The 26,935-nt window shown below is 39.6% G+C and overlaps 1 protein-coding gene across 5 annotated transcripts in view; it reads left to right on the forward strand.

Annotated features, from left to right (window-relative positions):
• FUT8 (fucosyltransferase 8) overlaps positions 1-24,083 on the forward strand; it is a 231,580-nt gene extending 207,497 nt beyond the window's left edge. For all 5 annotated transcript variants that reach the window (XM_037125938.2, XM_053673294.1, XM_037125937.2 and 2 more), the window contains 4 exons: positions 1,163-1,409; positions 5,063-5,239; positions 10,208-10,358; positions 15,788-24,083. In XM_037125938.2, the coding sequence (XP_036981833.1) occupies positions 1,163-1,409; positions 5,063-5,239; positions 10,208-10,358; positions 15,788-16,105 (893 nt within the window). In that variant the 3' untranslated portion in view covers positions 16,106-24,083. The remainder of the gene's footprint in view (positions 1-1,162; positions 1,410-5,062; positions 5,240-10,207; positions 10,359-15,787) is intronic.
• The last annotated feature ends 2,852 nt before the right edge of the window (positions 24,084-26,935 follow it).

Genomic DNA, 26,935 nt, shown 5'->3' on the forward strand with positions numbered 1-26,935 from the left:
AGATTTTTATAAATTAATTTCATTATCCATTTCAAGTTAATGTACAATGTGAAACAAAAAAATTCTGGAAGAAGGGACAGACTTTGTTCTAGCAATAAAACATGCCTACCATAATTTTCAGTTTCATCAGGCTCAGTACATTATGTAAAAATTAACTATAAATTCTGATATTTAATAACTAAAGTAGATTGTATCGTGTTTGTAACTCTCAAAGATAATTTGTAGGCCTCCCAAAGTAGATTCAGCACCCTAAAAAAATGTACAGTGAAATCGTAACAAAATAACAAAAGCAAGAATATTATTTTCTTCCCGAGTAGTATACTACTCAGGTGCTGCTTTTATTTAAGAACGTGTCCTGTTTCTTAAATAACACATACCTTATTACTACATGGTCATTAATATGTAAAGTTTAGGGATGTTGGTTATCACATTTGGGTTCTCATTGCATTATGAAATTAGTAGAACAGTAACATTAATGACATATAAAAGTTGGATTCTGAAACTGATCTTCATCTGCAAAAATTAGCATCCAATCTCTGTTGTAACTTTAAATTAAAAGTCAGGTAAACACAGATTCTATTACTATCATAATGGGAAATATAATAGCTCTATTTTTACCAAGGAAAAAAAAAGACTAGAATTATCTGATGTCTTTTTTCTTAAAAAGGTATAGCTGCTTGGCTTATCATTGTAATCTTTAGGTGTCTCTAGAGTCGTTTGCTTTGCCATGAAAGTAATGCAAGAGCCATTTGCTATAATGACAAGCTGTAAGTTTTAAGAACACTTTATGTCTAATTAAAAAAAAACAATTACAAAAATTAGCACTTTGCCAAGCTGGCTGTGTCCACTGGCAGTATGGTTATTCTCTGATTAGATACTTTGAGTACTAGACACCATCCTAATCTGGGAAAGAAGTGTTGATATAGTAGCATGTGAAGATAGACAAGAAAAGGCTGTGGACCTGAGAGGCACATCATCCGAAACGTGAACTGCAGCTCTGTCACTTTTGTGCTAACATCTTGGGCACCTGTGTAAACACCTGTGTAAAGTGAAAATTATACTTCTCTAGAGTTACTGTGAATGAAAGCACCAGAGCCCTTGTGAAGTGGTAGTTGTATGAGCAACACAATGTGGTGATGCTGATGTTTTTATATTCTTTTAGGTGAAATAAAGGACAAAAATGTTCAGGTGGTCGAGCTCCCGATTGTAGACAGTCTTCATCCTCGTCCTCCATATTTACCCCTGGCTGTACCAGAAGACCTTGCAGACCGACTTGTTCGAGTCCATGGAGATCCTGCAGTGTGGTGGGTGTCTCAGTTTGTCAAATACTTGATCCGCCCACAACCTTGGCTGGAAAAGGAAATAGAAGAGGCCACCAAGAAGCTTGGTTTCAAACATCCAGTGATTGGGTAAGAATCTGACTCGTTCCTCATAAAGTGATATGGAGTAGCAAGGATACCTATCTTTATAATATATTGTGAACTTTACAATATATAGTTTAATTTCCATAGCTCTACCCCCAAACAGGATCTACAGTTTACCTTAGCCACAGGGAGACTATTCTTCTTTCATTTACTTAGGATAGTTGGGTCATTGTACTTTGTCACCCTTTTTTTTATTTATTCATTCAATAAATGTACTAAGTCCCTATATCTGAAATTAGCTGTCTCCCCTGAGGAAACCAGCAAGATTTTATTTGACTGGGAGTATTTCGGATATTATACATGACCCTGTCTGACCCTAACAGGGTTGTGAGATGAAGCTGTCAAATTTATAACTTTTCGATTACACCTTATTCTTAGGCTTTATTAATTACCACTGGAGATTCTTTTGCTTTTTTGATATTCTGGGTAGGGTTTTTTTTTTTCTGTTCTGGAAGCTATTTTGAGAATAAGGGTATCATTTGTACTGTAAGGTAATGTTAAAATTATTATTTAAAATGATCTCTTGGCCCACTTGGGAGTTATAGTATATATATGTATTCATCTGGTGCTTTTATGTTAAGGGAGATATATCAGGAAATCCTGGGAGCAAGAAATTTCAAAAAAATCTTTGCTCACAAGTATATGCTCCTATACATGTACATAAAAAATTGTGGGAAAAGGAGATTGCCTGGGTGCTGATGCAAGATTTCAGCACCATGGGAAATGTTCTTTGCCTTATGGAAAGAATACTGAACTGAGAGTTAAGCAACTTGGGTAATAGTCCTGATTTTCCCCTATGCCAAGTTACCTAATAGTAGTATTGGGCTTTGATTTTTCCATCTGTAAAACAGGGTAGGTAACACCTGCCCTAAAAATGAAGATGTGATAATATGAGGATTAAAAGAAGATTTTTGTTCTGTGGGAAAAATGCACTATAAAGTATTATCACATTTCAGAAAGACTGATGCTTAAATAATTCCTGAAAATAGACTTGTAGAATAGACTATGGCCTCTGTAATTTATACTGTTTTTGATAAAGTCAACCATTGATTAATATTAATACATCGCTGATTCATTCACTTGTTTGCAAAACATTTATTGAATACCTGCTGCTGTGGGGGACAGAGATTAATGTTTTTTAAATGGCTTCTTCCAGCTCATTGTAGCCTGTGGGATAAGAGACTTACATAACTAACATGACATGGGTAGAATGTGATAAATAACATGAGAGAAGCATTAGAAATATTACAAGAGGTTAGGGAAGGGGGGAATGTACTTCCATCTGGATCAGGAAAGGCTTCATAGAAGATGGAGAAAGATAACAGTATAGTATTTAAATTGCCAAAATATTTTCAACTGTGTTATCTCATTGATCCTGTAACACAGTCCTGTGAAGTGGGAAGAGATAATTATATTACAGGTAAGGAAACTAAGGAAAGAAAATCTCTGCCCAGAGTTCTGGAACCTTGTTAACTTTGGATTTCCTGTGGTTTTACATACTAGAAAGCAACCCTTATTAATTTTCCATGAGCCATCCGCCATATTGAGAATTGGCCAGGTAGAGAAAATTGAAATAGCACAGACAGTGACGGTAGTGTTCTGTAATGAAAGAGGAGTACGCTGGGATTTAGGGATTTAGAGGTCACATCTACGTCTGCCACTAACGGTTATGTGACTTTGGGCAACTTACTTGCTCATTTGAGGCCTTCACTAATCGTCACCCTTTCCTCATTTGTTAAAAACAAAAACACTAGATTAGATGGCATTTAGGGTCTTTACTAACAATATTAAACAGTTAGATTTTAGTATCTACCCATCATTCATTCATTTATTTATCCATTTCATTTGGCGACATTGGGAATAAATAAAATCAGATCCCCTGAGCCAAAAGAGCTTGCTATCTATTAGTGAAAATCAGTCAGGTACACAAATAACTTTTACTTTTGCGAAGACTGGGTTGAAATGCCCTGTGTTGTCTTTACTCACTGAAATGTCTTCAGAAGCATCAGTTTCCTTAATGGTCAGATAAAAGACTTACATTAAATTAAATGACTTCTAATACCCTTCACGGGTCTTACATTCTGATTCTTCCGCAGAGATTTCATTATGGTCCTTTGTCAGATTATTGATCCATGCCTACTGCTAGGAGTACTTGGAAAAATTACTTAGTGTAGTGTTCTTGCCACTGTCTCAAATGCTCCTCTTCCTTTGATCCTTCTTTCTGTTATATCTCTTCTTTGTTTTTATTTTCATTTGCATAACTCCCACCCTTGCTTCTTCTCTTGTGTCTTAGTCTGCATGTGTATAGAAGTTACTGACCCTTATTCCAAATGTTAAAGCTAGAGAAAATACAAGGTGAAATCAGTATCAGTCTTTCCTCTCGTGAAAAATTTCACTGAAATTCAGTGGAATTGTTCTTTTTGCCCCTCTTCATTTCTTAGGAGCACAATGAACAATACCAATTCCCTGAGAGAAGCAGTGATTAAGAAGGATGTGAGAAGGAAAAGATGATAGAAGTGTTCAAATAATAGTATTCATATCTGGACTATAGTTTGGAATGCAAAGGAAAGAATGGCCATGAAGGTGTCCGAGCAACTTCAGTGAAATCAAACCCCTGCTCCAGATTCATAATACAAAGCTGGCCTTTGCTTGACCTAAAGGGAAACAAGTCTACCTTTTCCATTTTCCCGCATGTGAATAGTGGTTTAGTAATTTGGGAAGAGGAGGGATACAGAAAAGGCTAATTTCAGAGGAGTTGTAATTTGTAAAAACAAGCTGTGATTACTGTTGTTCTCATTTCTTTAAAATCATCTTGAAAGCAGTAAGATGTGAGGATAATGCTGTGGGAGTCAATGCCTTTCTCCGTGCAGGACAGTGTAAACCTCTGTGTCCCCAGTTTTATAATTTTGGAGCTTTTCTTAAATAGGAAAGATGAGATAGAGCAGTATCTGCTTGTGTTTGATAAGAGTGAAAAACAGTGAAGGGAAATTCATCATGCATGCAACGAGAGGGCTGTAATGGCTCCATGAATTTAAAAATAGTAAGGACCCTTGGAAGGTTTGCTTGCTTTGACTGTGCCACGGGAACAGTGCGTGCAAGGCCTGGGTTTCCTTCTGGCAACTTTGAATTCTACAAGTTGGCAGTTACAGAGTGACCAACAGGGTAAAATGAAGAAAAAGAAAAGTCGACATCAAAATGTTACAAATGATGCATTAATGTTCTATAATAACAATTGTGAATCTTGGTATCATTCATTGTAAAAAAAATCTTGAAAGTTAATATCCTTTTTTTTTCTGAAAGGCTAATTGGTATTTTGCTGCCCAGTATGGAATATAACTGTGGAATCTACCCCTTGTTTCTGATGTGCCAATTACTTTTTTATAAGAATGCATTTGTTAAAGGCTTTACTTATTTTTCAATTTCCTTTGTACTATATTAACATACAAATATATTTAAGATATATGTGTTTGGATTTTTAAATTTTTTTAATGGTGAAAAAGGAAAGACAAATCAGTTTAAAATGTTCATAACGCCATCATGAAGAGGAGTATGAAGTTGAGTACCCTAAGAGCACCCAGTGAATCAGAACATTATGACAGAATCTGACTTGGTCCCTGTGTTCCCCCCCCACCCCCCAGAGTTCATGTCAGACGCACAGACAAAGTGGGAACCGAAGCTGCCTTCCACCCCATTGAGGAGTACATGGTGCACGTGGAAGAACATTTTCATCTTCTCGCTCGCAGGATGCAAGTGGATAAAAAAAGAGTGTATTTGGCCACAGATGACCCTTCTTTATTAAAGGAGGCAAAAACAAAGTAAGTTAGATGAAGTAGTGATTCTAGAGTGGAACTCTTCAGTTGAAAGGAATCCTTAATTCCCATGGCTTATGATTCTTGATATAATATTGTTACTAACTATTGGGGTTTTTTAATTCCAATAACTGTGTACTTGTATAACTTGTTAATATAATCAAAGCAATTGTAAGCTGCCAGCAAAGTGTAGATTTCATTTGGAAGCCCTTTTTCTTGGATCAAAGGCAGCTGCCATCTCGTTTTTTATTCACGTGACCTCTTTGTGTGCTTAGAAGAAAGAGCAAACTTTCTGGAGTCTTTTCTTGTAAAGGCACTAATTCTATTATGAGGACCCCACCCTCATGCCCTTATTTACCCCTAATTACCTCTTCAAGGCTCTGTCTTCAGCTACCATCACACTGGGGGGTTAAGGCTTAAATACAAATTCTGGGGTGATGCACACATTCAGTCTATAACACTTAACCAACTATATAGGACTGTTAGCAGTAACATACCAGGTACTTAGCCGTTTGCTCTGATTCTTCACTAACAATTATAAGCAACTGAAAACATATGTAGGATAAAACTTTCATCTTATAAAAATTTCTAGAATTTGGAAGTTTTATTAAAATACATGAAGAATCAGCCCTGGCTGGTATAGCTCAGTGGATTGAGCATGGGCTGAGAACCAAAGGGTTGCCAGTTCGATTCCCAGTCGGCATATGCTTAGATTGCAGGCCAGGTCCCCAGTGGGGGCTGTGTGAGAGGCAACCACACACTGATGTTTCTTTCCCTCTGTTTCTCCCTTCCTTCCCCTTCTTCTAAAAATAAATAAATGAAAACTTAAAGAAAAACATAAAGAATCAAAAGATAAGTTCTATAAGCACAGGAAAAGGACTACTAGTACTAGTGTGTATTAGTGACCATCGTTTATTGAACCCCTTCCTATATTTCAGGCACTGTGCTAGGTGCTAGGCAAGCAAGACACTCTGCTTTCAAGGAATTTCTAATAGGGGGCGGCAGGGTGAGGGGACAGAGAAGTAGTCTACAGAATGAGCAGGGCTGTTAGAGAATTAACATTGGGTGTTATAAAAACTCATGAAGCACTGATCCTAACTTGGAATTTATCATAGGATCTGGATAAACCTAGAGTTGGCCTTTATTTAGTACCAATAAGTAAAGGACGTACTAAATGTATGTGAAAGTAGGGAAGGGGGAGAAGAAAACTCTAGTCGTAGCTTGGCCCGGACGCCATCTATTCCAAAAAGCATCCCCAGGCGCTGGGCTGTGTTCCTGCTGAATTATGTTTACTTCAGTCCCACCCGTTCGAAAGCATTTTATTAATAATTTAAGCTATATGATTTTTCAATTTATTTGTTTATGTCTTGGTCCCTTTTATATGTCACAAATGGGGGTTAGGAAGAAAAACAAATGTAGAATGAGGATTATATGCAGGAGTTTCTTCACATCATTGGATAATACTTTAAATATTCTGCCTCCAAAGAATTCATATTCATCTGATATACCATAAGTTGCTTTTTTCTTAAGTCTCTATTGAATACACACACACACATAAACAAGAACCAAGAAATTCACCAGCCAAGTATAAGCCAACTTATACAGTTATAATTCTTATGTAAGAATTGAGGATTAAATGAACATTTGGGCACAAAACAGAAAATAAAAAAATTCTCAAGTGCTTTTCCAGTTTGATATCTAGACCTATTACAGAGATGTAGAAATTGTTCACCACACTTTTTTTATTAAAATACCAGGCAGAATTTGTAGCTTGGTTGAAAAAATATTAAAATACTAATTTTATCTACTCTTATTTGTTCTTGAATGCATTATAAGCTTTTTCCTTTTTTCTTTTTTCCTTGATTAGCAAAATAATTCATGCTCATTAGAAAATATGGAAGTTGGTAAGTATACAAGCAAGGAAAAAATATTACCCATAGTCCTATTACTCAGTGGCTTTAACTTTTTAAATTTTGGTATATTTTCTTCATTTATATAGTTACACATTTTAGTAGCTTATCTTACTCTATATAACATGAACTCTCTGGATTAATATAGCAGTAGGTCTCTTTTCCCAGGTCACTAAAAAAATCATTATAAGTATCTTTTTTAGTAACTAAGTAGCCACTATGAGGATATTCCATTGCATACTTGACCATTCTCCCAATATTGGATAGTTATTTATAATTTTTAAAAAGATTTTATTTATTTATCTTTAAAGGGGAAGGGAAGGAGAGAAGGAGAGAATATCAGTGTATGGTTGCATCTTGTGGGTCCCCTTCTGGGAACTGGCCTGCAACCCAGGCATGTACCCTGACTGGGAATCGAACCGCGATGCTCTGGTTTGCAGGCCCGTGCTCAGTCCACTGAGCTACACCAGCCAGGGCTATAATTTTTTAACCTTATAAATAATGCCCCAATATGTTCCTGAAATTATCCCCATTATTTCCTTAAGCTACATTCCTGGACAGAGAAGTATTTAGATAAAAATATCTGAGGTGCTTACAGCTTAGATCTATAACACAGTATTATATTTTTACACCAAGCAACCCTTGTAGTATATGTGGCAGTACTTGGTTATGGGATTAATAAAACTCGAATTTCCTTTTTGTGGTCAGTAGCTGGTCACTCCTTTCCCCATTGTAGTCTAGGCAGTAGTTTCTCTCACATTCTATTATAAATGTAGTATTTATGCATAATTTTTCTCTTTGAAAATCTTTTAATTTTAATTTTCTGAGTCATGGAGTATCTCCCTCAGTCTGGAGAAGGACTTCAGAAAATTTGCTGTTAGTCTTTAATTTCAAGTTAGTCCTTTGTGGATGATATAAAAATGAATTTGTATAAGGTAGAAGAAGAAAAAATGTTTTTTATTATTGCCAATCTCTGCAACTTCAAAATGGAAGGATTCCTCTGCTGATATACTTGGGGACAAAAGACAAGAAAGAAGCATGTTTGTATGGAAAGTTCCATGCTCATTGTCGGAGGTGCAAATGCTCACTCGCCCATTATTCACTTTGTTTCTTTGATTTTCCCACTCTAAGTATTCTTCATCAAGTCATCTTTTGCTTATAGAGATAAGGCCTGAGGAACTTAGGTGCCTTTTTGGTTTGGTTTCAGGGAGGGTCCTTTAAGTTCAGAAGGGCATTAATGTTAATGTCGCTTCTCAGTAGAAGGATCGCTCTTTCCAGTGTTTCACTGAGCACCCAAACCATGCTGACAAAAGCAGTCTTTCATCAAGGATAAAACCTTTACTCGTGAGTTTTAGCAATTCCTCTTCTCCTCTGCCCTCCAGTGTTTTCCTATTTATTTATTGCTGTTTCTGCTCTATGCCTGGGTATGCAGCTTTGCAAGAATCACATTAAAAGTCTTTTTTGTTTGTTTTCTTTTTAGAATAAATGTGACATTTCCTTCATCTCTGTGATTTGGAGCTCAGGAGGGCAAAATGTCAAAAATAATGAGGCCAAATGGATCTGAACACTGAATACCAGTCTGAAACAGTGCTCAGAAACTTTAGCTTCACGGTCATTATTAAAGGCAATGAAAGAAAGCCCCGTGGTGGCCGTGAAATAAAGAGAAATCTGAAGCAGCTCTTAGGGGATTAGGAAAAAGTCCCCAACACTCACTCGTTCCCGTATTTATAGACATAGCATTGTATGGGATGCAAGGTACTGTGATACAAAGAAAAATAAGGCTTAGTCCCAGTTTGGGGGCAAAACCATGTGGGAGATGGACGGGTAAACTGACTCCTAATGTTTCAGAATTTATAAATAGAAGCTATTATTTCTTCAACAAATACTTACTGATCCTCTATATCCTAGCCCCTCTTCTAGGGGCTGAGAATAAGAGTATAAACAAAACAGGTGGAATGCCCGTTGTCAGTTAGGGATGATGAAGGTGGTGAATGAATGGATGCAGGCAGTAAATAAACAGTAAATCTATATTGTGTCAAATAATAAAAGCCATGGAGAAAAATTAAGCAGGTAAAAGGGATACAGACTGCCAAAGACCTTACTAATGAGGCTGTGTTTGAGCAGAGATCTAAAGGAAGTTAAGCAATAAAACCAGATGGATGCCTGGGGAAAAATGTTTAACAGTCACAGACAATGTTGACTGAGCATGTACTACATGTCGGATCCTCTTCTGAGTACTTCACATTGCTCAGTGTGTTTAATCCTTGTGAATTACATAAAGTATATACAGTTGTTATCTCCTTTTCAAATAACTTCCCAAAGTTTGCCTTTTAACTCTGAAGATCTGTCTCATGCGCTGAGAAAATTGATTTACTCTGGAGTGTAATTAAACTTCTAACTCAGAGTAGAATCATTTGAACATATGGCAGACTTTTTAAAGATATCCTGTTTTAATAGTTTTAAACATCCTCTCTCAAGACTATCAAAATGTTACTTGGGTGGACATCTACAAGCAATTTGCCTTCATGAATGTGTTAGAATGGTTTCACATTACCATTATTGGTTAGGATGGTGCTTCAAGAATGGTGGCTAGGATGGAAGTTAGGGGACAAGTCTGAATTATCACAAATTCTGAATTAAAAGTTTAAATGAAGTTTAATCATGATATTTGTATTCTAAAGGAAAAGCTCAGTGATCACATATGAAAGCAGCTTGTAAAACCTCTTAGAGATCACTAATAACAAAGAAAATAGGCACCTTCTGTTTTGAACTCTGATGAATTGAGAAGGGATATTTTGATGCATCAAGGTGTATTTTATATGCATGCCAATGACATTTAGCACACAGGACATTCCAGAATGGTTTCTGTCCCGCTGTTGGATTCAAAGATGCTTCACTGGCTACTTTCTTGAATGTTACAACTTTTTAAAGCTCAGTTTACTGTTAGAAGGAGAGGAACTCTTGGTCAAAGGAGCTAGCTGATTTGCTTCCTGCTGATAGAACACTTCCTCCTAATAGAATACTGTAATTTCAGTGACCATGTATAAATTCATTTCTTTCTCAGGTACCCCAGTTATGAATTTATCAGTGATAATTCTATCTCTTGGTCAGCTGGACTACACAATCGATACACAGAAAATTCACTTCGGGGTGTGATTCTGGACATACACTTTCTGTCCCAGGCAGACTTCCTAGTGTGCACTTTTTCCTCCCAGGTAAGTGATAATGGGGTATTTTTAAGTGTCCAGTACTTTTTGGTCATGTTGGGGTCAGGAAGTTCTTGTTGTTTGTGTGTTTTTTCAAATGTTAGCTATCATGATTCAGGTGAAGTTTTTTTTTAATATTTGGGAATGATCCCTTTTGTGTAAGTATGAGAAGATTTCCCCAAAAATAGCTATTTAAGTGCACTGAATATTTAGTTATTTGGAAGCAACGGTTGAGTACATCTCCACTGAAGCCAGCTATTGGAGTTGTGTAAAGTGGTTGGCTTGTTCATGGCATTTAACAGAAACAGCAAGTAATTAAGCTTACTTAATACTTTCTGATTTTGCATCAGTCAGTATTTAACCAGAATCCATCCATTGCTACACATTGATTCACTGATACTGAGAGGCTTAAATGCCCAGCATTTTGCTTCACTTGATTGCTTTTGGAAAATAAGAAACAGTAAATGTAATTTCTCTTCAAGTCCTATTACATTTCTATGTTAAATTTAAGCAGTACTGTACTACATTCATTCTTTGAGTTTAATTGTTGCAGGTAATTCTGTGTTGTGGGTTTGGTGTATGTGTTTTTGTGAGTGGTCCAAGCAGCCTTATATGTCCCGGTGGAATATCTGCATAGTAATATTTATTGTGGATTTTATTCTGTTCTTTCATTTATGTGCATATTATTGGCTAGTTTATTCAACAGTCTGTTAAATGACTATTTGTGCTCAGAATTATAATAAGTGCAGAGGGAATTTCAAAGCAGATATAGATACAGATCTTACCCTGGTCCAGAATCTAGTAAGCAAACACTCACATGAAATAACTACCAAGAAATAGAAATCATATAAGAATAATATATTCCTAAAAGCCTAGAAGAAGTTGAGAAAAAGTGTGAAAAGGAAAGCCACATCATCCTCATGAGAATAGACTTCAGCGAGTATAAAGAAATAGACAGTGTTTATCAAGTGACAGTGCACATTGTCACAGTGGGATGGCGATGTGATTGTTGGAAAGACCTACCACAGCAGAGGCTATATGAGTTTCTTCCACATGGAATAAGTATACAACTTACTACCCCAAAAAGACAGTCACGCAGAGCAGGAGTCCCATAGGCAGCAGTCCTAGTCGGAAGGGAAAGCTCACTTGGCCTTCAGGTTCCCATGTAGGCATCCACTGCCGGTGTCTCTTCCTGATGAGGGACATGATCTCTTTTCTATTCTCAAGGGTGGAGGGGGGCGATTGTAGCTGCTTAGTCTCTCTCAACTGTTTTTGACAATTGGGCTGTGTGTCTGTATGATTAACAGGTGCAAATGACTGGTGACAACCTCCACATATTTTTTAATGCATATGGTAAGAATGAATAAGTCAAGAGTCACTTTCTCATATGTACAGCCTCCTCTGTGGGCCTAGACTGTGCCCCTGTCTAAAGTTTGTTCTTCCAATAGAGAGTTTCTCAGTCTAGGCGCCATTGGCATTTGGGGCCAGAAAAATTGTTACGAGGCACTGTAGGATACTTAATAGCATCCATGGCCAGTAGCATCCTTGCCTCAGTTTGTGACCATTAAAAATGTCTCCAGACATTACCAAACGTCCCATACAGGCAAAATCATCCTTGTTGAAGACCACTGCTCTAGTCATAAAAGCTCTAAAGTGAAATAAATTAAGCTATAAAATTAAGCCAAATAAAGTATCCCTCTGTGCTACTTCACTTTGTGACTTAAAATATATTCTGTGGCACTCTTTGTTGTTTAATTCCAAATTCACACACTGTATAACTGGCCTCACTACACTTTCAATCAGATTTTGGAAAGTGTAGTGGAAAAAAAACCAGATACTGCATTTATTCTAGATAGAGGGCTCTGGATTGGAATTCCCATCCAGGTATGGCTCAGGAAGCAACACTGGGTACGGCTTTCTCACTGAGGAGCAAAACAAAATAGTTTGTAGATATCCCAGCATCCCCCAGTGAGACAAGAACCCACTTCCAAGTCTCCGCACTAGGAGATCCTCCTGGCCCTGTCTGTTTTCACAAAAACACAAGACCCCATCTGCTCTGAGAAAGCTTTGGAGCCTCATGCAAACCCAGCTGTTTGCTCCTCAGGGATGAAATTCTGAACCTGCAGCCTTGGCTGCAAGCTTGGCGTGTCTAGACAGTGCTCTAACCAACTGAGCTACCTGGCCAGCTCTGGAAGAGTTTTCTGAGCAAAACAATAGTATACTCTCTTCTTTCTTCACCTATTCTTAGAAGAGTTTTGGAAATCTATTTATGCTGTAATAAATGTTCCTTAATTTATTAAGGACTCTTCCTTAATTGCTTAAAATGCTATACCTCCCTGAGGATAGTTATAGTTTAACTTAATCACCAAGCATTAGGCTCAAGCAATGAAGCTCAGATTGTAGAATTTGGGCTGCCATCCATCCAGTGGGCATGGTAGGTATTCTTTTGACAGGAATCTTTTTTTTTAATGACTCACTATGTTTTCTTTATTTGAGAGATGTAAACCGTTCAACACAAATGTTTTTGGTTGGTGAGCTGGCGCTCAATCCACTGAGTCACAGCAGCCAGGGCACAAATTTATTTTTTGCTTTTTTGAATTTAATTTTTAAGTATATTTTATTCATTATGCTATTACAGTTACTCCATTTTTTCTCCCCTTTATCCCCCTCCACCTTGCACCCCCCTTTCATACCAGCATTCCTCCTCTCTTAGTTCATGTCCATGGGTCATACATATAAGTACTTCAGCTTTTCCATTTCTTAAACTATTCTTAGCTCCCTCTTGTTTATTTTGTACCTATCAATTATGCTTCTTATTCCCTGTACCTTTTCCCCCATTCTCCCCTCTCCACCTCCCCTGTGATAACCCTCTATGTGATCTCCATTTCTGTGATTCTGTTCATGTTCTTGTTTGTTTAGTTTGTTTTTAGCTTTTGTTTTTTAGGTTCATTTGTTGATAGTTGATAGTTTGTTGTCATTTTACTGTTCATAGTTTTTGATCTTCTTTTTCTAGATAAGTCCCTTTAACATTTCTTATAAATAAGGGCTTGGTGATAATAAACTCCTTTAACTTGACCTTATCTGGGAAGCACTTTATCTGCCCTTCCATTCTAAATGATACCTTTGCTGGATAAAGTAATCTTGGATGTAGGTCCTTGCCTTTAATAACTTTGAATACTTCTTTCTAGGCCCTTCTTGCCTGCAAGGTTTCTTTTAAGAAATCAGCTGATAGCTGTATGGGAACTCCTTTGTAGGTAACTGTCTCCTTTTCTCTTGCTGCTTTTAAGATTCTTTCCTTGCCTTTAGTCTTGGACAATTTAATTATGATGTGTCTTGGTCCGATTTCTTTGGGACTCTCTGAGCTTCCTGGATTTACTGGAAGTCTGTTTCCTTTGCCAGGTTAAGGAAGTTCGCCATTATTTTTTCAAATAAGTTTTCAATTTCTTGCTCTTCCTCTTCTCCTTCTGGCACCCTTATGATTCAGATGTTGGAATGTTTAAAATTGTCCCAGAGGTTCCTATGCCTCTCCTCATTTCTCTGAATTCTTATTTCTTCATTCTGTTTTGGTTGAATGTTTATTTCTTCCTTCTGCTGTAAATCATTGATTTAAGTCCCTGTTTCCTTCTCTTCACTGTTGGTTTTCTGTATTTTCTTTTTTATTTTACTTTGCATAACTTTCACTTCTTCCTCTATTTTATGTCCATATTCAACCATTTCTGTGAGCACCCTGATTACCAGTGTTTTGAACTCTGCATCTGGTAGGTTGGCTATCTCGTTGTCACTTAGTTCTTTTTCTGGAGCTTTGATCTGTTCTTTCATTTGGGCCATATTTCTTTGTCTTGGCACAGGTGTTATGTTGTAAGGGGCAGAGCCTTATGTGTTCACCAGGCTGGGGCAACCTATGTCACTGTACTGTGTTGTGGCACTGTATGGGGGGGAGGGGTCAGAGAGGTAACAGTGCTGCTTGCTCAGCTCTTGCCCCACTTTCAGTCACTTCCTCTGCTACCCACAAGCAAATTGGTTCCTTCTGGTGCTGATTCCCAGGTGGGTGGGCTTGTGTACCTTCTGGGACCCTGTGGGGCTCTCCAGCAACCTTTTCTGTGAGGCTGAGACCTCTTCTCCTGCCACTGCAATTCCCAAAGATTTTCATAACCAGGGAGTTTTTGAGGCTTTATTTCCCTGTGCTGGAACCCTGGGTTGTAAGGTCTGTCTTGCTCCCCAGTTTTTCCTCCTGGTTTATCTATGCATGAATATGGGACCACCTGCTCCACCAGTCACCACCTCACCCACCCAGTCTGTTGCCTTGCTGAGTGTCCACTCTGCCCCTCCTACCAGTCTGGATGAATGTTTCTTCTTTAACTCCTTGGTTGTCGGACTTACATACAGTTCAATTTTCTGGCAGTTCTTGTTGTTTTAGTTTTTTAATTTGTTGTTCTTCTTTCGGTTTTGCCAGGAAGCAAGTATATCTACCTATGCCTCCATCCTGGCCAGAAGTTCTTTGACAGAGGAATCTATCAAGTAACCCTAAATGCATCATGTAGATGCATCTTCCCCGAAGACTGGTCCATCTTATTTCAGTCCTAGAATGCTACTATCTGCATAGCACACTTTAAACTCTTTAGACTATAGCCCTAACCAGTGTGGTTGGAGTGTTGTTTTGCAAACCAAAAGGTTGCCACTTTGATTCCCCATCAGGGTATATGCCCAGGTTGCGGGTTTGATCCCCAGTCAGGGTATCCATAGGAGGCAACCGATAGATGTTTCTCCCTTTCTGTCTCCCTCTCTCTCTCCCCTGCACTTTCCCCTCTCTCTTGAATGAGAATAAAATAAACCTTTAAAAAAACCTCTTTAGAATAGAAATGGTAGATGTGTTTTACCTTACTTGCCAGTGCTAATCGATTGTCAGTAATTATATAAGTTTCTATTGAAAAGAGTTCTGAGACCAAGTCCAAATTAGCAGAAAGAGAGTGTGTAATTGATTAACTGAATGAAGGGAAGGGAGCAGCAAGCATTTGGGGGAAGTATTTATAATCCTAATTCTAAACCTGAAATTCTTCTTGGGCACAATTTGTGTCTCACTCATTTTTGGGCCACCCGTGCCCAACATGGAGTAGTGGGTGGCTCTTAATAAATGTTTAGTAACATTAGCGGATTCATATTCTTAAAGTGTATATTTTTCTCTCAGAGGCCTTAATTGTAATAACCTTTTATATATAAAAGATATAAGCACAGAGATAAAAAAAAAAAGACTTATATTACCCCATCATCAGAGAGCATATAGAGTGAAAACTTGCGACTAGAATCCACTACTTCTCATTCTCTCAGTCCTAGTGCTGGTCTAGTCCTAGTCTGTTTATCCAAGGGTTTATCCAAAGGCTTTTAGACTGCAGGGAAGGAGGTCTTGTGTATACTAATAATTTTTTTCATTCTTTCCCAAGGTCTGTCGAGTTGCTTATGAAATCATGCAAACACTGCATCCTGATGCCTCGGCAAACTTCCACTCTTTGGATGACATCTACTATTTTGGGGGCCAGAATGCCCACAACCAGATTGCTATTTATCCCCACCAACCTCGGACTGCGGATGAAATTCCTATGGAACCTGGAGACGTCATTGGTGTTGCTGGAAATCACTGGGATGGCTATTCTAAAGGTGTCAACAGGAAACTGGGAAGGACGGGCCTATATCCCTCCTACAAAGTCCGAGAGAAGATAGAGACAGTCAAGTACCCCACATATCCCGAGGCTGAGAAATAGAGCTTACGATGGATGAGCAGGACAACCAAACGCAGTTGAAAACATTTGAGCCGAACAGCAGATGAAGGAAGGCCCTGACCTAACCACACTTGGTTGTATGAGCAACACCCTCAGTCAGCCCCGGGAGCACCTTAGAACTGACAGATGATGCTTCGTTGGTGGAATTCCTCTCCAACAAGGGCTGCGATGCCCACAACCCAAGGGTGGTCCAATAATGTACTCACATATAACATGAAAACAGGTTGTTTTCTACTTTGCGCCTTCTTTCAGGATTGTGTCTCCATGAAAAAAACACTGCCACATTGTGTAATTTAAGTGACACAGAAGTTTTGTGTGAGACTTCAAACATGGTGCCTATATCTGAGAGACCTCTGAGACCTAAGGAGAACATTTGAATAGCTCCCCGTGGTGGGGAGGTTAATTATTTGCCAGTGGTGGTATTGTAACCACTGAATGCACTCTAATCAGCAGATGCAGAATGAGAATGGATGTTTTGTCTGGAATTTTTTTTTAAGTAATTGCATCAGTTCATTCACCTCATCTTTAGTAAGTGAAGGAGATACATCAGAATAAAATATTCACACTCCATTAGGAACTTTTGTAAAAGGAGGCCATGAGCAGATTCTTTAGTATTCTGTGTTTGGACATTCTCTTTGATAACAAAAAATAAATTTTAAAAAGAGGAATTTTGTAAAGTTTCTAGAATTTTACATCATTGGATAATGTTGCGGTCAGCTTTATAGTTAAAAAACTATGATAAAAAGAGGAGTTTTATAATTTTTTTTTGCTTTTTGTTCCTGTTTCTGATCGAGTGACTAATCAGATCAGGGTCAAGCGTCATTGCTCCTTTTCGACACTGGAAACTGAGTTTACTTGGTGCATATTACAAGGTTGCTAAGAATACTCTGGGAGGTTTTATTCTCTTCGTTTGGACATTGTTTATTTGTTTTTACTGATTTAAATAATTATGCTCCTTGCCCTCAGAGAAACTGTCACCTTTATTCTAAAACTAATAGTTTCAGGCCTGTTGGTAACCTTTCTTCCTATAGCTATTGCCACTTTTTTTGTGAGTTTTGTGTCCTTTGTTTTATCCAGGAACCAGTTTTTCTCTTTTCTATCATATCCTGCTTTTGAGAGTACCAGGAATTTTTGGGTTGGGAAGCTGGCACTTTTTCTGAAACACAGTCTCACAGGGTATCAAATTCAGTGAACAAAGGAGAGAAGAACCAGTGTGAGATCCCAAATGGGTCTTGGGATTATCTCTCCCAACTACTTCCTTTTAGTAATTCCCTGTTAGAATCACTTCAGAAGACAAGGCTTTGATGTTCTCCATGCTTTCTCTCTCAAGATCACTTTTTCCTTCATAAAAACACTTTTCTATTTTCTGTAGCCTGCCTCCTTTAGATGCCTGGCAAGAGCATTACATAGCTCTGCCTTCTGAAAGAAAAAAAATTGGATCCTTGTAAGAACCAGTAGCAGGCCTGGCGTTGAACATTCGGAACCCCAGCCAGAAAATCTCTGTCCTTTACATCCTCGCTAAACGAAAATACCTGTATGCAAAATTTCCCCACCAAACTTCGCTCAGTTTTTTTTTGTTCCTTTCCAGTCAAGTCTCCCAAAGAGCAAAAAGTACCTATAGTGTCAGTAAGCAATTTTCAATTTAGTTTTGGTACACATAAATGTCACTTGAAACAAAAATCTCCAACTGAGCAGGAGTACTTTTGAATGTGAGTTGTTTTCTTATTACCGTCTCACTTGCCATCAGAGCATAAATAACCGTGGTTACTGGTAATAACTGCTTTATATTTCTCTGTAGCATTCCTGTTTTTAATCATTGTAAACATGTTTTTCTTTACTTCATTGAACATAGTTATAATAACTGTTTCTTTTCTGCTAAATCCAACATATGAATCATCTCAGAGTGAGACTTCTTTGTTTGTCTTTTCTCCAGAGAGAGTCCTGTTTTTATGGTTCTTCAAATGTTGAGTAATTTTAGATCGTATCCTGAATGTTATACATGATTATGTTGTGCATTCTGTTGTATTTCTCTGAAGAGTACTGATTTTTTTTCTTTGTTCGTTTGTTAGCAGGCATTTAACTTCATTGAACTTAGACTGTAAACTGTCTTGGGCAGCAGCTCAGATCTCAATGATTTTAGCTTTAGCTGATGCCTCTCTCACACGTATGGTTGTATGGTTCAGGGGTGAGCCAGAGATGTGGGTAGAGTTTATACACGAATTCAGGCTCTTTCTTCTGAGATTTTTCCCCTCACTTTCCAGAAGCTGTGGTTGCTCTGATTCTTCAGCCAGAGAGGCCGCAGTTTTCTATCAGCCTAAAAGCCATAAAACCGGCAACTCACCTTGTGCCATTTTCTTCTTCCAAGTTTCAGCCTCTCTCCAGAACTTGCCTGCTCTTTTGTTTATTCACCAATGCCTTCAGGTATTTTTGTATTTTTGTCAGGAGTTTATAGTTGTTTTTCTTTGGAAGATCTATCCAGTAGACACTTAAACACCATACAGGAGGTGAAACTCTGAGGCAGCGACTTAAAATGAGAAAGCATAGTTGGGGAGGGGGATCTCAGTCCCATGACAGCCTTCTGTTCAGACTCCAGCCTTAATAGCTAAGGAGCAGTAGCTCCAATCAGGAAGGAAAATGTATTAACTGTTTGGTTCAACCTGCAGGTGCGAAGGGCTAATGAATACTGCTGACCACATCTTAGTGAAAAGCTTTCCTGAGCTACATTTTTTGCAAGTCGTCATGTGCATGGTGACGATCCCTCCTTTACACACTGCTGCCTTGGAGGGGCTGCTGTATCCTCACCCTGTGGTATTTTCTCCATGAGGACCTGGTACTTTAAAACTCTGCATGGTTGGAATTGAGTGACCAGTGCTTCCCAGATTAGGAAGATTTAGGTCTTGTCCTGGTTACAACACTCATTTCTCAAAGAGCCTTGTGTAGAATCAAATTACTAGCCTGGACTCACTGAATGTGAGTACCAGAATTCTGTGTATCGGTGACAAAGCCGTTATGAAAGTGTCTTCCCAAGGGTTTCCTGTCCTACCACTCAAGTCTGATTTAGTGCCCGCTGGAGAGTTCATGCCTGTTGTGAGTGGGCTCGCAGCCCTAATTCAGTGTTTCTTTGTGTCCCAAATCTAAGAGACTAGTTTCTTCCCTTTCTGAGCTTAGTTTTTTCTTTTACATAGACCCTAGCCTGTTTCCTGTGTTCCCACTTAAGAAAGTTGAGAACATCAACAGACTCAGCTTCTGAGGAGGGTGAGGATCAAAAGAGAAAAAGCACATTTAAAAATCCATCTCATAGAATGATTGTCATCATCATTTAGTTCTGAGAAAATACTGTCCTTGTATATTCAGCAAGTGGGAAAAGTATTAGAATCTAAATAATGCATCTAGAAGAATCTCCTCTGCCTCCATGAGAATAAATCTCCCTACTTGAGGGATAGCAGACAAGTCTCTGACCACAGCCAACAGCCTGATATTTCACTTGTGCTCCCAGGAGGCCAGGCAATAGCCAGGATGGATAGACCTGAACAGAATGAATGTGTGGCTTGGGTTTTGATGAGTCTTGGAACTTGGCTCTAACACCTTAATTTATGCCACATGGAGGCTCTAGGGAATTTTTTTTAATGCGTTGCCCAGAGGGAAGCACAAAGGGAAATTTGCCTCTCTACTTACTGGTTCCTGGCAGCAGTCTTTCTCATGGAAACGTGGGGAAGTTGTTCCAGGATCCTTGGCAGGGCAAAGGCAGACCTTGGCAAGTTCTTTGGCTTCAACTGTCATCGACATTATGCATGTTTGAGCACTTGCCCTTTGATAGTGTGCTTGTTTTTGGTCCTTTGTACAAGTCAGAATCTCTGACTCAGCGCCTGCTCAGCTATTCGGCCTTGTCATCTTCAGTCCAGTTCAGTTGCCACCCGCTCCTGCTCTCCTCCATAAATAAGGCAGTTTTGATTTGTATTCCTTCTACTTTTATGGAGTATGATCTCATGTGAAGGGCTCCACAGTTACTATTCCATTCCTCATACAGTCCAATCCTAGTTACTTGCATAGACTATAAGTGTGTCCTTGGTATTGTCGAGATATGAAGGGAACCCAATACCCCATTGGACAGTTTTATATAGTACATTCCTGGACCTGAGATACAATGAAGCTGTGATATTATGTATTCATGGTCATTTACGCTAAAGATTTCAAAGATTTACAAATCAATGTCAATATACTCAAGAGGAGCATGGCTAGGGCATCCTTTGCATAAAACTATGTCAATTTGGACCGAGTCTGTACGTTTTAAAAGCAATGTGTTGAAGGCCGTGGCCATAGTCATTTGACATTTTGAGAAGAAAGCCAGGAAGAGAGTTCAGAGCTCCTGACCTCCTGTCATCTGTAACTGTTCTTTATAACCTCTTCCCCCCCTTCCCTGAGTCCATGTCCCGTAGAGGCTATTGTTCCCACTAACTGCCTGTGTGGGTAGGGAAAAGGCCATTTGCAAAGGAAAAAGTAGCATGTTGGGCGTAACCCAGCTGGTTTTGAGAGCATCTCTGGAGGCTGGGAATGTGCAGTGCTTTCTGCCCAGAGCAGGAATAGTTTAGACTGTGGGTATGGTCAGCAGCCTGAGGAATGCTGGGACTTTGAGTCTCTGGCTTGTTGTAACTTCCCTAGTGGATTGCAGCCCCTGAGAATTTCTAGCCCAGCGCAGGGAATGCAGGGTAGTGCTGCAAAAGCAGAAGACCTAGTTCTCTGTTTTGTTTCTCCTTGTCATGGTTCCAAGGAGAACCATGGTGTTGTCCCTTTATCTCAAATTCTTTAGGGGAAAGATCAACAGGACTCACGAAAGATCACTGAACTTGGATTCAGAACATCTGGCCTTCTAATTTTGACTGCCATTAAATGTAGACAGGTCAAATGGTTTTTCAGAGCTCCAATTTCTTCAACTGTGGAACGAAATGTTGGATTTAATCAGGGTTTGCAAATGTTAATGTCTGATTGGATTCTGCATATCTGAAGTGAATAGCTACTACTTGGCTTTGGCTGATTCTTGTTCAAAGGACATAATGTGGCCATATCTTTTTTTTTTTTTTTGTAAGATGAGCAAAATCTATTTTTATGCTAAATCTTCAGATTTTTAAATTCACTAAAAGATAACTAAAGGGAGGCAAATAAAGCATCTGTGGCTACTTTTGGTCTATAGTCTATTAGTTTACAACCTCTGGACTGGATATAGAAGGTTCTTATCAAACTTCATGACTGCCTGTGAAAAGGATTAGTAGGAGGGGTAACAGCTGTACAGTGCTTTCAAGTTCAGTTGCTGCATGGACCCCAGTTCTTTGGAAATGTCTGCTTGGCTGGCTCTCATCTTTGGGCTCAACAGTGACCAAGTATGCTGAAGGACAGCTGTGCTGCGATGGTTCACACCCTGGGCCCCCCTCAGACTTGGCCTTGAGGACCCAAATCTCAATTGCCTTGACCAGCACTCCTGATTTTCTACACTCAGGCTCACAGACTGGTGATGACTCAACAGGCCACAAATTTAGTTGTCCCCCGTGGGAAGTTACTGCTCTTTTTCTCCATTACATCCAAATATCAAGGCATCAGGTTACGCTTCAAGTCTTTGGTTCAAGTATAGAGTGGTATCAGGACTCTTGGTGGTCTTTAAGAAAGCGCAGTGAACTATGAGGTGCTGAATTATTAATGATGAGCAGATACTTTTTGAAAAATGAGATTGCTAACATACAGATTGATAAATTTGACAAGTCATGAGTAAGGTTTTAGACTAGATTATTTAAAAAGTAATAACTTTGAGAACCGGACACACCAGACTATTTATTGTTTCCATATGAGAATTACAATAATAGCCAACATTTAATGAGCACTTTCTATGTACTTGGGGTTTTCCTAAGCACTTTACCTGGGTTACTTTATAATCATCATAATCACAAGGTAGATACTGTTAATTACCTTCTGAAGCACAGAAAGCTTAAATAATTATAGAGTGGTGTGGCCAGGATGCCAATTGCTTTGCATTTAACCACTTCAAGGAATACTGTACCTGAGCATCCTGCCTCTGTGATTTCAGCATGGCACTTAACTGTGTTATTGTGGAGAAGACAGACTAACTGAGGCTGCACGAGCACAAGTAGTTGTGCTAAGAATTAGCTGTATTTATTCAACAGGTCTGATTAACTCAAGCCATGCTGGTTTGCCATAGAGCTCCATACAGACTTGCTCACACAGTTTATTAATGCTTTGAAAAAGGACATTCATGGGAATAGTGTGATGCAGTTAAAAGTATGCATTCTCTTGTCAATCTGCTTGGGTTCAAACCCTGTGTTCTCGACCAATCGACCCTGTGGCCTTGAGCAAGTAACAGCATTTCTATACCTTTGTTTATCTATTAATTATAATAACTACTTCATCATGTTTTTGTGAGGGGTAAATACCATGAAAATCTCGTAGCCAAATGCCTGGCAAAAACTCAACTAATCTGAGCCATTGTTACTATTGTTATTGCATTGTTATCAAATTTTTTAGTGACTAAAGGCTGAGATAATGGCAAATTATACTGTTTAAGAGAATCAGGATCCCTAAGAGTTGCTTAAAAATTGAAATGAAGGGGTAAGTCTAGCATGTATTCAAGGCTAAGCATCACTGCAGTAGATAATGAACACTGGAGCACTTAAGATACCGCACGGCTTATGGATGGAGTGTGTTCTTAGATCCAGAAGGCCAGGTGTGCCTCCGCTCAGCCTGTGGGAGATGGAACTAAAGACTTAGAGCTAAGTTAGTTGGCCATAAACTTGGTGTTGCCAGTAGTGTGCTGGGACTCCCCCGGCCCCTCAAAAACAGAAGTCTCTGGGCAGGGAGGGTATTGGACTGTTAAATCTTACCTTAAATCCTGTGCTTGGTATTCTGAGGTAGCATCTCCAAATATTGGTGAGGCTGCAATGTGAAAAAGCAAACAGGGTTGTTTTATGTGACTGTAGACGTGTGCAGAAGCAGTAACAACGAGGATAAGTTTGCCTCAACATAGAAAAGAACTTCCTAATAAATTATGTTGTTGATAATAAAGAACACAGGCTAATATAGGTGACACCTGCCTGCTCTCGCAAGGCTGTCCAAGGAGAATTGGATGACAAAGGAAAGGAACCTTAAGCATGTGACAGGTGAGATAGCCCCTAACTTCCAGCCCCATATGTCTATCAAGGTCATGGATTTATGGTCATGTTGTAGAGGCCAATATTCCGACAAGGTCATAAGTGGTGCTAAGCTGAAGCTGTGTGGTTAGCAGTCTGGCCAGCTTGGTCTGGTAGGGAAAGGAACACGGGCAGTTTGCTAGACCAGGTGACTAGGTCTTATTGTAGATCTCCCATTAGTTTGTTTTCTTTCTTACCTTTGTTTCTTGGTAAAGCTTCTTTCATAGGACACATCTGTATTCATCTCAGTGAAGGGAATAGGCATTTGTGGAGATAAATGCCAAGAGAACCGAGCAGTCAGTTTCCTTGGAGGCCAAGCGAGGGGCTGACAGCTCCCTCTGGATTAGATCTTCCTTCCCATTCAAGAAATCAAAACAAGTGTGAGTCCTTTCTGATCTAGTTCCATTTTTTTTTAGGATTTTATTTTTTATTTTTAGAGGGAGAGGAGGAAGGGAGAAAGAGAGAGAAACATCAGTGTGTGGTTGCCTCTCATGTGCCTCCCCCACCAGAAGCCTGGCCTGAAACCCAGGCATGTGCCCTAACTGAGGGCACTGAGTCACACCAGCCAGAGCTATTTCAATTTATTTTTAAGTAATATCCATAAAAATTGCCCTGGTCAGGTGGTTCATTTTGTCAAAGCATGGCCCCATACACCAAAAGGTTGCAGGTTCAATCCCCAGTCAGGATACATACCCAGGTTGCAGGTTTGATCCCCTGTTAGAGTGCCTATGGGAAGGAGGTGATCGATCTGTGTTTCTCACATCTCTCCCCCCCCCCTTTCTGAAATCAGTGAGCATGTCCTCAGTGAGGATTAAAATGTATATAAATACACGCACACATGCGCACACATTGCAGATTGTTTGCAAACATACTTCCCAATTGATCGCTTCATACTGGCGGGTCACCAACTTGCCAAGATGAGAACATCTGGTGTATGTTAGGATTAAAGAACAAGGGATTTGAAATCAGTTCCATTTCCAAGTTCTGGCTTCTCACCTATTAACAAGTTCAATCTAAATGAGGTAATGCTCTCTCAAAAAATTCTAATTGATAATTCACATAACCATAGTTCTGTACGTCAGCATTGGCAAGTTTGTACCCACTGCATTGTCCCTAAGCAGAGTTTTATTGGAACACAGCCACACTTGTTCGCTTACATATCGTCTACGGCTGCTCTCAGGCTACGGCAGCAAAGCAGAGTAGTTGCAAGTGTACGGCCCACAAGGCCTGACATGTTTACTGTCTGGCCTATTCCAGAAAAAGTTTGCTGGCCACTATATAAGTCTATCTTTTAGACTCAAATCAATAATCCAAAGGGGCTCAGCATCCCAAATTACTGTTTTAATCATCAGGGGAAAATTTTGCTTTTCTGTGGTAGGGTCTCTATAGTGTGCCTTTGTACAAATAGGATAAAAATGCTCCTTTAGACAATGATTTTAATATACTTCTATAACAGAACTCTTACCGCCATCTGCCATGGAAGTACTTCATTAATATACCAATCTGCAACATCTACGGCATGAATTGCGCTCCCCTGTGCAACCGTCTGCAGCAGCCCTGGGGTGGCAACGTGGTCTGATGGAAATGCTCTGTTTGGAGTCAGTGGGCCGTGGCTCTGCTTCCAGGTCTGAAAGCTGCTGCTCTCGGGCAAACCACGTAATCTGTCTAGGCCTCAGTTTCCTTACCTCTAAGGTGGAAATAGCTTAAAGTTGTTTTGAGAAGTTAAATAAAATAGCAGACATAATATCACTCTGTAAAGGCTTAGAGTTCTACAAAACCACCCCCCAGCCATGTTTTGGACACCTATAGTCCAGACTGGAGGAGGGCCTGAAGAGAAGGAACTCAGTTCAAAGTGTTCCCAGTCTCACCGGAGGTCATGCACATGCGAACTGCACTGGAAAGTTACAGTCTGACCTGAAAAGCTGTGTACATTTGCACTGGTTAGAGGGCTAGTAACACTGGTTTGCATCTGCTGACCTACTGTGTGCCGGGTGTAGAACCAAGCCTTTACTATGCTTTACCTCACTGTGTAATCTTCACATCAGCCATATGAAGTAGGTGGTATTATCCACATCTCACAAAGAAAAATAATGACTGGCATTTATTATTCATTTGCTATGTTCCACACACTATTCTAAGTGCTTTCCATATTCTAACTCATTTCATCCTCACAAAATCCACTGAGATATATACTATTTTTCCCATCTTCCATTTGAGGAAATTATTCAGAGATTAAATTAGTGTTTTCCAATTGTTTGCACATGATAGCACACGTAGAAAATTCTAATATTTGTTTGGCATTCTGAGGTAAATTGGAGAGGGCTCCAGGCATCTGTCTGGGGCTAATAACTTGACTGAGATGATTCAGTGGAGGATTAGAAGAGGTGACGTGGTCCCCCTGGACTGATGTGTAAAGTATGCAACCAAATAACAATGACTGTGTTCAAGAAATCTCACAGGGAGCCATCCAAATAGTATTCAGATGTGACTTCAACTATTATAAAATGAATAGTTACAATAAATCGCTTTAAAAGTTTTATTATTACCCAAGAATTTACAACCAACAGCATTTTGTGCTGCGGCTGCAGTCTAGTCCTGCCCAGCAAACTCTGAGTTCAATTGCCTGCCAGGCAAATGGCTGATAGGTCGCTGAATAGAACCAAGGCTCGAACCCAGGTATGTCGGACACGTAAATCTATCCTGGCCTCTATCCGGTCTTGCTCTTCTGCAGTGAACAGCCACACTATGTCACACTTCATTTATCCTTAGAGTATTTGATGATTTAAAGTTCCATCCTCCAGGCTCACTCTAAGAGTGAATTATTACTAACCATAGTTTTTAATTAACCTTGTTCCCCCACCCCAGTCTTCAAAAATGTTAGAACTAGCACCCCAGACTTCTTTCTGTTCACTCTCAACCAACTTGCATAACAGGAAATAGATGGGCAGGGAGACAAATAAGGATTCAGTGAGTTGATGGGAGCAGACTGCCCCTGTGCCCCGCGGATACCTGCAGGGGCCCTCCCTCTGGGCCCCCGCTTGCCTGCCTCCATGGGAAGGCGAGTCCTAACAGAGTGTCCGTTCCCAGCTCAGCCTGCTGCACTGACCCAGAGGTGCTAGATTATAATAAATGGCGGCTTAGGCTACCGCCCAACCCCTACATGCAGAAGGAACTCTGGGTTTGCCTCCTGTGCTTCACAAGACACTCCTCTGAGCAGAAACAATAACCCTGCTGTGCTCCAGATCACCCACCATCCCCATGCAGGTGAATATCCTGTGACTGAAGTTGGAGATAGATCTATAGATACAGATATTACATATGCGTTTTACCTAATTGTGTGATTTCCAAGTCCACTTGCATTTGAATTTCACACTCCAGGCTGCTGCTGGGTGGGGAAAGCTGAAGGAGGTAGAGGACATAGATGGTGTTCCTGGCTCTGCCTGGCAGGCTGCATGACTGGTGTGCAGGTGGTGATATGTGGCAGGACATCCGGGGCAAGGATAGTGGCCCATTAAGGTTCCTGGGCTCTGATGAGAGAGATCTTTGAGCCAGCAGAGCTGTCAACACTCAGTTCCTTTTTGATTAAGGTTCTGCCTCTTAACCCCTGGAGGCCACTTATCTT

The sequence above is a fragment of the Artibeus jamaicensis genome, unplaced genomic scaffold (assembly GCF_021234435.1).
Source record: "Artibeus jamaicensis isolate MK-2021 breed Jamaican fruit bat unplaced genomic scaffold, CSHL_Jam_final contig_851, whole genome shotgun sequence".
Taxonomy (NCBI): domain Eukaryota; kingdom Metazoa; phylum Chordata; class Mammalia; order Chiroptera; family Phyllostomidae; genus Artibeus; species Artibeus jamaicensis.